Source organism: Schistocerca cancellata, chromosome 9 (assembly GCF_023864275.1).
Source record: "Schistocerca cancellata isolate TAMUIC-IGC-003103 chromosome 9, iqSchCanc2.1, whole genome shotgun sequence".
NCBI lineage: Eukaryota > Metazoa > Arthropoda > Insecta > Orthoptera > Acrididae > Schistocerca > Schistocerca cancellata.
In genome coordinates, this window is record NC_064634.1 from 97,190,117 (window position 1) to 97,203,511 (window position 13,395).

Consider the following 13,395-nt stretch of genomic DNA (forward strand, 5'->3'; position numbering starts at 1 on the left):
TCAACAAGCACAAGATGACGTAAAAAACGGCGTGTAGTAATAGTTGTCTTCAGTGGCGGCATCTTTCTGTGTAGAGAGCATAGAAAAGTTGGTTTCCGGCTATGACAAATGTCTGAACAATGGTGGCAACAATGTAGAAAAATAGTTTTAGAATTGCTGCTTCATGTAAAAAAATTCTGATTTAAAAAAAATGATTTATGAGTTTTTTTCGAATCGGTACTTACTTTCCGGACAGGCCTGCTACTTGTTCTTTGTACTGTGGTCGTGCTACACTTTTTGTTCATTTTGTGCAATGTAAAATTCTCGATAACATACGACATAAGAGGAAGTATGCACTGACATGTAACGGTGAAATACGTCCAGCTGTTCGAATAGATTTCTACATGAACTCCTCGGATGGACTCCACACATGGTTCTGATCAACTCGGTTTTCTGTTGTACAGAAATTTTACTGTTTGAGTTTTTGCAGGTGATTGATTTTTCCAAAATATTATCAAAAAAATAGTTCAAATGGCTCTGAGCACTATGGGACTTAACATCTGAGGTCATCAGTACCCTAGAACTTAGATCTACTTAAACCTAACTAACCTAAGGACGCACACACATCCACGCTCGAGGCAGGATTCGAACCTGCGACCGTAGCGGTCGCGCGGTTCCAGACTCAAGCGCCTAGAACCGCTCGGTCACACCGACCCGGCCAAAATATTATCCTATCTGTATCTACACACATACATAGATACTCTGTGAAGCACTATGAACGGCATGGCAGAGGACATTTAGCATAGCATGACATGTTAACGTTTCTTCCTGATCTAATCACGAATGGAGTAAGTGAAGAATGGCTGCTCAAATATCTCCGTTCATGCTGCAGTTATAGCTAGAGTCATGAACGATGGCCGTCGAGTTTAGGCTTGTTCTGCACACCTACGTCACATATGCTCCGACAGCCAACGAGTGTTCAGTATGTTCTGAGCGCTCTTCTGTGAATGCGATAGGTAATGCGAGCATTAAACGTGATCGTGGGAGTTGTTTATTAAATTTCGATTCCATTTGTTATCGCTAATTGTGATGGTAAGTGATAAATTCTGCATAAGTACGCGAGAGACATAATTTGCGGGATTTACACTTTCTTTAAGCGGAAAGCATGCGCATGCCCGTACCGCAACTGGCGCTTGGAATGCGCGGATCGCCATCGTTCGTGGATGGGACTATAATTTAGTCTACACTATCCCTGTGGGAGGAATACGTAATGACCTGACGAATAGCTCTAGATTCTTCATTTAATAGTGGCTCTCGATCTTACGCAATTAGGCTTTCGTGGAAATAATTTCGTCGACCTACATGAGTCTGCAATTCAGAATTTTCAATACTTTCGTGTCGCTCTCCTCCCAGTCAAGCAAACCTGTGACCATTCCTGTCGCCTTTTGTGCATCAGTTCGAATATCCTCTGTTAGTCCCGTTTGGTACGGGTTCCAGACACCCGAGCAATGCCCTGAGATGAGACACACGAGTGGTTTGTCAGCAGTCTGTAGATAGACTGCATTTCTCCAACATCTTGCCTATGAGTGGAAGTTTGCTATCTACCTTCTGAGCCTTTAAGATCGCTCCCTTTCATGTCTACACAAACTGCTTCAACCACATATTTGTATGAAATGACTAATTCCACTTGTGAACTATTGATTTGTAGTCATAGGATTCTAAGTTTCTGTAGCTTCGTGAGGAGCAATATGTTATGTTTTTATACAAGCAAGTTGTCAAACTGAGTTATGTCTTACAGTCTCTTCTCTACATTGCCGCCAGTCCGACTGAGACATTTCTCGTAGCATTGTACCAATTTTCCAGTACCATCGTCACTGAATGCCGAAGCCTGTGCTTTCCGCCAGTTATCTACACTGATCTGCAGGTCATCAACTGTGCCGAAATGTTGCCCTCATAGTCCGCGGTTCATGATTATGGCCGGCCTGTCTGTCCGAGTGGTTCTAGGCGCTTCAAATGGTTCAAATGGCTCTGAGCACTATGGGACTTAACATCTGAGGTCATCAGTCCCCTAGAACTTAGAACTACTTAAACCTAACTAACCTAAGGACATCACACACATCCATGTGCATATTATGCCGGTTTACGTTACCGCTGTTGGGGAATGACGCCTCGTCGCTAAATAGAACGCGTGCAAAAAATCTGACATCGTTCCGTAATTTCTCTTGTGCCCAGTGGCAGAACTGTACACGACGTTCAAAGTCGTCGCCATGCAATTCCTGGTGCATAGAAATGTGGTACGGGTGCAATCGATGTTGATATACGAGCATTCTCAACATCTATGTTTTTGAGGTTCGCGATTCTCGTTCAGTTTGTCTGCTACTGATGTGCGGATTAGCCGCGACAGCAGCTAAAACACCTAGTTTGGCATCATGATTTGTTGCAGGTCGTGGTTGACGTTTCACATGTGGCTGAACACTTCCTGTTTGCTCAAATAACGTAACTATCCGGCGAACGGTCCGGACACTTGGATGATCTCGCCCAGGATACCGAGCAGCATACATAGCACACGCCCGCTGGGCATTTTGATCACAATAGCCATACATCAACACGATGTCGACCTTTTCCGCAATTGATAAACGGTCCATTTTAACACGGGTAATGCATCACGAAGCAAATACCGTCCGCACTGGCGGAATGTTACGTGATACCACCTACTTATATGCTTGTGTCTATTACAGCGTCATCTATCACAAAGCGAAAAAAGTGGTCCAACTAAAACATTCATATTTCTTTACATATTACACTAATATGTAATAAAAATGGGGGTTCCTATTTTTTAAAAAAACGCAGTTGATATCGGTTTGACCTATGGCAGCGCCATCTAGCGGGCCAGCCATAACGCCATCTGGTTTCCCCCTTCAAGCTAGACGAGTTTCGTTCTTAGTAGTTTTTTCGTTTGATGCTAATTTCGTGAGATATTTGGTACGGTCACTATCAGTGGACCACCCTGTATAACACGAAGAACAAGGTCGCTAATACACTCCTGTACTCCTCAAGGTGGTTCTGTTTCTGTCAGTGACTCTCCATACAAGACAAACATTGTGTGCCTCCTCCCTACCAAGAAAACCTGAATCAAAAATGGTTCAAATGGCTCTGAGCACTACGGGACTTAACATCTGTGGTCATCAGTCCCCTAGAACTTAGAACTACTTAAACCTAACTAACCTAAGGACATCGCACACATCCATGCCCGAGGCAGGATTCGAACCTGCGACCGTAGCAGTCGCGCGGCTCCGGACTGAGCGCCTAGAACCGCGAGACCACCGCGGCCGGCAAACCTGAATCCATTCACAAGTTTTGCCTGATACCCCAGTGAGGTATGACGTAGTGGAAACACCTTTGGCTGCACCTTTACCGCCGGCTGTACAGAGTGGGAGCCAGAGCTGTGGTTACCTTTCTCCTGCGGACGCCGTCTTCCATGTCGTCGACGCAGACAGCGCCATCCACCGACCACCGGCGTCTCCTCAGCGACTGACGGCTCGCGGCGCCGCGACGCCGACGTCCGCTCGCTTGCCGGCTTATCGCTCCGCGTGATTGGTTACACTGCCAGCAGGGGGAGTGGGGGGGTGTGAGGGGGGGGGGGGGGCGACATATAGACAGCGGTGGCCGCGCGCCTCTTCCGCGCCACCGCACACACTTGCGTAAACGCCTCGACAGCTGGGACTCCGATCTGCGGTCCGCGGCGGATTTCCCTCCCGGAGCGGGCTTTGTCCCGAGTCACGGTGAATCACGTGCTGCACCTTTTCAGAGAAACGGCCGCACGTTGCCATCAAGTCCGCAGCACAGCAGGGCCCTGCACGACCTGGAGCCGTCTCCACCCACTGGGGGTACCCCTTCGTTTACATCTGTACCCCGCAATATTCCATACATTATGTGGCGGCTCCCGTTCTTAAAAACCGTACAAATGCGACTAGGACTCTCGCTCTGAGGGTTTCGGACAGACTTAACTATGTGTAAGTATATAGACAGTTCGTCAACGTGTAACCTCCCACTCACTTATCGACCTTAATGACAGTGAAAAATTAAACCGCGTGTACCTGACGCTGACGCTATACATACGGGCCTAGTTCTGGGCCCGAGGTTTGGAGTCTCAGCTGTGGATAGCTGTTCCTCCAAGATCCTTACGGGTTCGAATAGTATTGCCTCTCGTTGTGGATGGTCCTTGCGTGTTATCGGTGATAAATCCTGGTTGCCAGCATGCAGGCATGCTGGTGGTGACGTTGGCTGTTGATGTTGTACTAGTTCTGTGTTGTTCAGTGCAGACTCCAGCTCGGGTGAGAGCTTCCTCTCTCCATCTCGGACTTCTTTCTTCAGCCGCGCGACCGCATCCTCCAAGATGAAGCCCCAGTCGCGCGGCGTGCAGACTGGGTTCGAGTTGATGGTGTGGAGGTCCTTCTTCGTGACGAATTCGAGCATAATTGCCCGTTATCCGCCACGAAGCTCGAACGGCCGGTGTGGAAGAGGTGGCTTCCATTTCCCTTCCGCTTGCGCGAAAAGGTATGGTTTTCTTTGGACGTCGTACCGCCCACCTCGCACCATGGTTTCGATCTTCTTGAGTATCGCTGGCAGGTTCGTGACGTCCGGGAAAGGTATGACTTCAGAGTGCATCCCTCCTCCCTCTTGGTCTTGTTTGTCTTGCTGCTGCCTCTTCTCCACATCCGGCGGTGGCGGCGGCGGCGGTACAGGCTGCACCACGTCCATGGGCGTCTCCCCGGTTTCCTGTATTGCTACAGGTTCCGGGGCGACGTCCGTTTGTGTAGACACATCCACCCCAGCTTGTCGTACCACCGTGGGCGTGGCATCGGGGGCGGGTGTCTTCTTTTGCAGCGTCGCCGCGTGTACCTAATGGAGATTTGGGAAAAGCAATTGTCACCGAAGTCAATCTGTAGGTAAAGAGGGAGGAAGGGTTACATCTAAATGAAAGGAAAAATGCAAATTAAATTGGTGGAAATTAATTTTGAAAAAGGGTAAAGTTAATAAAGAAAGTAGATGTGCAGTCGTTACGTTAACAATTAACTGGCGTTAATTAGATATTAGAGATTTGGGGAAAATTACGGTCGCCAGTCCTATGCATAACTACTATAATAACTAGAAAAGAAAGGTTAATGCACATATAATTAGCACTAAAAGCGTGGCAATTGAAGGTTGACACGTTTTGTGTGAAAACTGAATATCTGTCAGAAGTAATAAATTTCGCTACACTCTGACTTAATTTAGCAAAAGAATTAATAAAACCGGAAAATTGAAAGTTAATTTAGTGACTGAAATTAATAGTGAACTTTGTTTCTGAAGCACTACGAAATTAAATAAAATAAGGTTAGTCTTGGGCTACCTTAACAATCATCTCATAAGCAACTTGAATCTACGCGATTTAGAAATAAGAAATTTAACTTTGAACTTGAATTAAATGATTTTGAACAATTAACAACAGTAAAATTTAGTACGTACCAAGCTGAACTGCAGTCACAGGTAAGCTAAACAAAACTCGCACTCTTAATTTATGTTTGTGTAATCTAAATATAGTTCTCTTTGGTTATTGTAGTTAGCTATGAATACTTTAACTGAACTTTGAAATTAAAGCAGTGAAACAGAATGATGTTACTTCAATGCTGGCGTTTGAATTTCAACGACACACGCGTTCATTTCGGAAAAGGAAGGGACCCTGCTTGGTAATGCAATTGGGACAATGAGCAAGAAAGGTTCATCCTAAGTTGATGTATTTTAGTGATGCAAATGGAACAGTTTGGAAATCTGAAGTCTGCCATACAATTCTAAAACTTAACGTGCTTTAAGTCTTCCCTGTTGGTTGATTGAAGGTTTGAAGTCGTCGATCGAGCAGGTGGCGACAGTCACCTATTGTCGGCCGTCGCTGTTGCAGAAGCTGGATGTTGGCGCGCCTTCTTCTCGACACGGTCACCAGGCGAAACAAGCGCTTGATGTGTGCCAGCTAATGTTTCCCATCCGCGACACCGTGCCAGAAACTATCATAGCATGCCGAGCGCAATTACATTCTGCCAAACCCCGAAAGCGCGGCAACTCGCGGGAGCGTCACACAACACACCTGCTCCACCGCCCTCCTCCAGCCAGACTCTGCTCTGCCCGCGCTCCACGCGGCAGGGTTAACCCTATTGAAGATCCTAAACACTTTTGTTCTCCACACGACCTATCGATGTAATCGTTCGATAGTATAGTTTTCCCTAGGCAAGACCCAGCGTAAAAATACAAATAATTTTTACAAAACAAAGCAATTATACAACGACATAAACACACAAACTGTAAAACAATTACAATATATAAAGACACAGAAATGTCATAACTTCAGATAACAAAATAAGGAAAAAAATTTATAGTACAATAGATGGAAATAGATGGATATGCATTTCCGGCGTTACAAACGGCCTTGCCACAGTGGTAACAGCGGTTCCCATCAGAGCACTTGGATGGGTGACCATCCGCGTCTGCCGAGCACTGTTAGCAAGCATGGTGCACTGAGTCCTAGTGAAGCCCATTGAGGAGGTACCTGACTGAGAAGCAACGGTTCTGGTCACGAAAACCGACAACAGGCGGGAGAGCGGTGTGCTGACCATATGCCCCTCAATATCTGCATCCAGTGACGTCTATTGGCTGAAGATGACACTGGGATTGGTCGATGCCGTTGCGGCTTCTGAAGCCTGTTCGAACAGAGAGAGACAGAGAATAAGAAGAAGAAGAGAGGGAGAGAGAAAGGGAGAGAGAGAGAGATAGTTGAGCTACAGGGTGATTCAGCTGCCCATACGTATGGGTTTTATGCAACCTGCAACGTCTTCAAAAGCCAAGCGCGAGATTTCTATATTCTCTCGCTTTCTACGCACAAACTATTAGTACTACAGAAAAAATGAACCTTTTTGTAGGAAATTTGATGTATTTAAATTTCGCACTAGGGTAGCTTTTCGCTGGAGGCCACAGTATTCAAGTTATTCAAGAAAAGCATGTTTGAAGATCACTTTTGTACGTTTTTCCTTTACAATTCGAAAATTATGGTCTCTAGCCAAAACGTATCCCAGTACACAATTTAACTACATTAAATTTCCTATAAAAAGGTCCTGTTCATTTTTTCTGTGACACCAATAGTGTGCGTGTAGTGAGAGAGAGAATATGGTAATGTCGCGCCTTGGTTTTTGAAGGCATTGCTGGTTGCATAAGATCCATAAGTAGGGGTGGGTCATTCATCCTGCGTAGTTTTTGATGAGTGAGTTTGCCAGTATCAAAATATGGCTGTATAGACTTCCAAGGGAAAACAGACCTTAGTAACTGATGCAAATATTAAATTGATCCTTCTACCCATTCCTGAGGAAAAGGTGTCTCAGCAGATGGACAGACAGACACAAGGAAAACAAATGGCAAAAATATTTTTGCTTTATGTGATATAATTACAAATTAACCGTTTTCGGATCTTTTGCTTTACTTGCATTGTTAAACCTTGCTTCTTGGCAAATTTCATGATTTTAGGTCACAGCGGGAAAGTCTCCAAGAAGTGTGGCAGCACATCTCACAGTAGCATCAGGTAATATGGACCAGTCAAACGGGGAGGCGGGAAATAAGGTCCTTTTAGGTGATCTTGGACAATGTCCGCCCATACTTTGATAGAGAACCGCTGCTGGTGGCCACCGATGTGGGTGGTGTGGGTGTTGTTCTCGCTCCAAACATGGCTGTTGCTGCTGCTGAAAAACACCATCACAGGTGGCTGAGGCCTCATCTGTAAACAGTATGAACTCTACGAAGTGTTTCACTACAGCAGTACGGTGGATAATCCATTGACAGAAGTTAATGCAGGGCTTGCACACGTTGTGGTTCAAATGGCTCTGAGCACTATGGGACTTAACATCTGAGGTCATCAGTCCTCCAGAACTTAGAACTACTTAAATCTAACTAACCTAAGGACATCACACACGTCCATGCCCGAGGCAGGATTCGAACCTGCGACCGTAGCGGTCGCGTGGCTCCAGACTGAAGCGCCTAGAACCGCTCGGCCACATCGGCCGGCGCACATGTTATGATAGGGGTCTAATACATGTTCCGTTTATACACGCCACACCATCTCCTTCGAAGTATGTGTTTCACCGGCAAGTTGACGGGTGGGTTGTCGGCCACATGATACAGCACCATCTCCTCGAAGTCTGGTGTTCAGGCAGAATTCTGTCGCACGATCAATCCTGTCTCGCTTAAGTTGGTATCCATTGGCCTCCAATTGGGAAAGCGTCCTCTGGATATTCGTGCTGTTTTCAAAAAAGGTTCAAATGGCTCTGAGCACTATGGGACTTAACTTCTGTGGTCATCAGTCCCCTAGAACGTAGAACTACTTAAACCTAACTAACCTAAGGACATCACACATATCCATGCCCGAGGCAGGATTCGAACCTGCGACCGTAGCGGTCACGCGGTTCCAGACTGAAGCGCCTAGAACCGCACGGCCATACCGGCCGGCTGCAACAGGTTCCTGGGATGTTCGCGATAGTGCGGCAGAACTGCATGCGCCGTTGCAGTACATACATTCAGACTCCCGCCCGTCGTTTTGCACATTTATTATGAACCACTTTGTTGTTATTGTTGTTATGCGGTGTACGCTGTGTATGCCCAGAACACAATAAATATGCATTTCGGACCATTGGTTCCCTATCTCAATATAATCGCTTGTGGACACTCTACCATTTGTTTGAATTTGACTCAAAAGGTTTGAGACATTCTGCATGTAAACAATGTAGGTATCTCATCATATCCAGTTGTTTTTTCTCTGTTGATCGATTTCGATTGGTTTTCTATCCTGGGGCCACATATTTCGATATATGTCAATTTCCTGTCCATACGACGATCTAACGGAGAGACCTCCACCAGTGAAACGGTTTTGGAAAAAAGCGTTTAGTATTTCGGCCTTCCCTCTCTCATCCTCCGTTTCGATGCCTTTACGATCGAAGAGTGTCTGCACAGAGGACTTTGATCGGTTTACTGATTTAACGAAAGACCAAAACTCCTTAGGATTTTACATCAGTCATAAAATTTTAATTATCACCCAGAAGATATAAGTCACATATAGTTAATTTTTTGCGGTCTAAGGCGCTGCAGTCATGGACTATGTGGCTGGTCCCGGCGGAGGTTAGAGGCCTCCCTAGGGCATGGGTGTGTGTGTTTGTGCTTAGGATAATTTAGGTTAAGTAGTGTGTAAGCTTAGGGACTGATGACCTTAGCAGGTAAGTCCCATAAGATTTCACACACACATTTGAACATTTTTTGGAATAGTTAATTTTTTGTTTACTTGTTGGTAAATGTCTGCAGTCCTGATACATATTGGAATCCTGAAACGTCCCCTTTGAACAATACCGTCACTCGCCGTTAGAGGCGCCAAAACAAAACAACAAATCCCATTGTAAAGAGGAATACGACTTCATTAGTCATCTGAATTGGACTGACCAATTACCGAATGATATTGCGAGTTTTTCTCTTGTCCCCCCTCAGAGGCGTGCCACCAAATGCTGAAGGATGGATTGCAATCTGTAGTAGAACAGTAGATATTTACTTTGGCCATCGCTACTTACTTTTAACATCCAAATAGCAAAATTATTCTTCTAATTTCAGTGTCTCGTTTCCTAACTCAATTCTTTTAGCATCACTTACAATTATTTTGGCTGCATTCCATTAAGCTTCTCTTACTTTCATTAAGCTTCTCTTACTTTCATCTTATAATATCTTTTCAAGACACTATTTATTCCGTTCAGCCAATCTTCCGAGTCCTTTTCTGTCTCTGGCAGACTTAAATGCCATCACCTTTCCTGAATTTTAATTCCCTTTCCAAATACGACCTTCGTTTCCTTTTGTGCTCGCTCAGTACACATAATGAAAACGTATAAGATAAAATGACTTTGATTCGGATGAGCTCTGTTTGCCACCATTTCCTTCTCATTTCAAACGTATTTTGCGACCATGCTGCACTAATCTCCCTTTCCCTTTCTCCATGAAACTATGAAGCAAGATTGCAGAGCGTAAAAAGTGCGGACATTGACTTAGAATTTTAGAAGATAATTTATGAACTGAAAAACGGATTTCACACATAGCTGAGAACAATATTATCATTTAATCTCATCAGAGACCTCGTAAGCAGCACGCAGAACGGAGACGAGGGGATAAAGGCCTGTGAACGTAAACAAAGTCTTTTGTTGTGTCTTCGTAGCTTTCTGCTGTAATAAGTCTTGAAAGTTCCTTCGGGTTTGCTGCTGTATCCTAAAATCAATTTGATTCACTATTTCGGTGATCCAACTGTTCTCCATCTTCAGAAGAACGCTACTTCTGCTGCTGGGTCCCGCTGAGAACCGAACCCAGTTCCTTGAGGGGCTCAGAAGAAGAAGCAGCGTTCTCCTGAAGATGGAGAACAGTTGGATCACCGAAATATTGAACAAAGTTGATTTTAGGATACGGCAGCAAACCCGAAGAGGCTTTCAAAAGCCTTTTGTTGTTACGGCCCTCTACATATTAACGCCAAGGAAGAAAATAGGTATTTTCAAAGAGGTTTGTCTTAACTTGTAATTTATGTAATAGTTATCAGGCGCAGTGAATAATGGCAGCGATGGCGACACACTACTGATACTCTTGACTCAAACCCCGTTTTTCTGGTACCCTTAACTGGTTTAGCCCAGTAATGATTCGCAAATATATGAAGGAGAGGAGAATGATCCAGAAAAAAGAAGACGGTACTTTAAGACATTAGTCACAGATGAGTAATGTACCGTTTGTAGTTCACCTACGACAAAAAAGTTCAGGTGACAATGAATCAGAAAAGTCGCGTATGAACTGCTTCACAATGGCTCAAATGGTTCAAATGGCTCTGAGCACTATGGGACTTAACATCAGTGGTCATCAGTCCCCTAGAACTTAGAACTACTTAAACCTAACTAACCGAAGGGACATCACACACATCCATGCCCGAGGCAGGATTCGAACCTGCGACCGTAGCAATCGCGCAGCTCCGGACTGAGCGCCTAGAACCGCTAGACCACCGCGGCCGGCGCTTCACAATGAAGATTCGGGTATATATTAACAGAATCTTCCGTCGGTACTAAGTGTCTGAAGATGGCCTTGTAAGCCGAAAACCGGCTAACAATAGAAGTAATTGTATAACAAAAGCAAACTGGTGCTTTTCATTTATTACAGCGCATATGACTATAATAAACTTCATGTTGAGCGGACTGCAATTTCTCCCCCTTACATCATGAAACATACACTTCGATGTGTCTGCACCTCTTGCACTCTGTCAATCACTGTCTCCAACTCAAATATTACGTCCAGCGTCAATACAATGTCGGCGAGAAAAGACTATTTTCGCTACTGGGTGTAGTTTAGGTAGCTGTTTATGAATGAAAAACACTTGCAACTGCACTGATGAGCTGCATCAGTGAACATACAAAGCGTTTATGCCATGAATATGAAAGCGGAAGAAGTGAAACGTCCCCTTAAAAAAATTTAAGGATGACTGTGCTGATAAACCTCTTACATTATTTGATTTTCAACAGCTGAGCAGAACTGAACGCACTCAGATATTTTGCTCTTTCCCTATTCTGATCAACACTAAACTGACACACAATATTTTTAGCGCAACGCAATCTGACTTTTAATAATCCCTACAAAAGAATGGCCCTGACTGACAATAACCTATACCTTTCGTCAATCACTTACCTCACAAAAATCTTCGTTACTCAAACTACTGCAATACAGCGAGCGCCAATACTGCCAGCTAAATAAAAGATTCAAACTACTGAAGGCACTAACTACTGATAGGCATAGTTAGCAAATGAAAGATTTTGATAGAGAACAAACAATGTATTTACCTTAATAGTGTTCAAAAGTCATTATATATCAGTCCATGATATCAAATATTACAAATGTACTCTTTCTGATGGACACACGTCCAGATCGTCCGTTCTCAAAATTCCGCCATCTCTCTCCCCACATCCACCACTGCTGGCGGCTCACCTCCAACTGCGCAACGCTACGCGCTGTTAAGAGCCAACTGCCCAACACTACAATAGCGAACAACAATGCAAACCAGCCACGGACTGCACACAGCACAGCCAGTGATTTTCAAACTGAGCGCTAGGTGGCGGTGGCGTTGCCACCATAAGAACCTAAACAGCCTACATACAGAAGGAGCTACAAATTACAGAACAAAAAGGCATTTCAAGGTTCAAAATGCACTTGATAAAGACGTTACACTGACGAAAATATAAATCCACAGGCCAGCTGAAGATAGAAACGCGGTGAAGCGCTACAGAAAAAGTGACTGGTTGCTGTATTTCTTCAAGTAATTCACTCCATACCCACGGACTTCAGTCAGAATTAACAGGGACGCAAGGGGAAAACTTTATGGAACCAAAAAAAAAAAAAAAAGTAACGAAAATTTTACCAATAGACGGCTCTGTAACATCATAACGTAAATCGAGTCGGCTACAAATGACAGGTTAATCGCAATACGGCGGTTATTGTTTGAGTTTCACATTACACCATCCGTATGGTTCAATGTGCATGACTACAAAGGTTCGGCAAGTCAACAGTTGTTGCACTCTATCCACCATGCCAAGGTGTCTGACAGAAAAACCGGTTTTTAATTGCCCTGATGCCAAAAGCCACATAAAAAACAAAGTGGCAGCGGTTTCTAATTGTCATTGGACCAAAAGCTGTATAAATGCAAAATGACATCGGTTTATAATTGTCGCGAGACTGGCACAAGATGTTTTCAATGTTGTGTCCACGGTTTCCTGCCAGAAGTTGACATCGATAAAGAGCATATTCCGCAACAGGCCGTTGTGTCCCGGCGGTCACGTTCAGAATGCGTTGCGTAATGTGTGCCTTCAGTTCAGCCACGTTCGTGATTGGATCACTGAACACATCTTTCACTCAACCCCACAGCCAGGAGTCGCGCGGATTAAGATCAGGTGATCTGGACAACCAGGCTGCAGGGGAATGACGGCTGATAATTCGAGTATTTCAAAAATGTCTCTACAGCGGTCGCTTCATTGGCTGGGCAATGTGCGGGGCAGAGCCATTTTACATAAAAATGGTCCTACCCACACAGTTACACTGGTGAAGGGTTGGAATGACGTTGATGCGCGGAAGACTCTCATAGCGTTAACCAGTGACGGCACAGGTAAAAGGATCCGCAGGACTCGTCGCCTTGAAAAAATCGGCCCTACGATAAACGATGCCGTCAACCCGCACCACACAGTCACCCTGTAACGTTCTTCATAATAATTAGTAATGCTTTAAGATTACGTTGAACGAATGTCTGAACCGTGGAATGCATAACTCGAACTGTCGTGTAGAGTATTGTAACTG

At 44.7% G+C, this 13,395-nt stretch overlaps 1 protein-coding gene across 1 annotated transcript in view; it reads right to left on the reverse strand.

Annotated features, from left to right (window-relative positions):
* LOC126100795 (calcium release-activated calcium channel protein 1-like) overlaps positions 1-3,497 on the reverse strand; it is a 167,358-nt gene extending 163,861 nt beyond the window's left edge. Inside the window, exon 1 of the mRNA XM_049911419.1 lies at positions 3,433-3,497. Coding sequence (XP_049767376.1) covers positions 3,433-3,459 — 27 coding nt within the window. The 5' untranslated portion in view covers positions 3,460-3,497. The remainder of the gene's footprint in view (positions 1-3,432) is intronic.
* Positions 3,498-13,395: the final 9,898 nt, after the last annotated feature.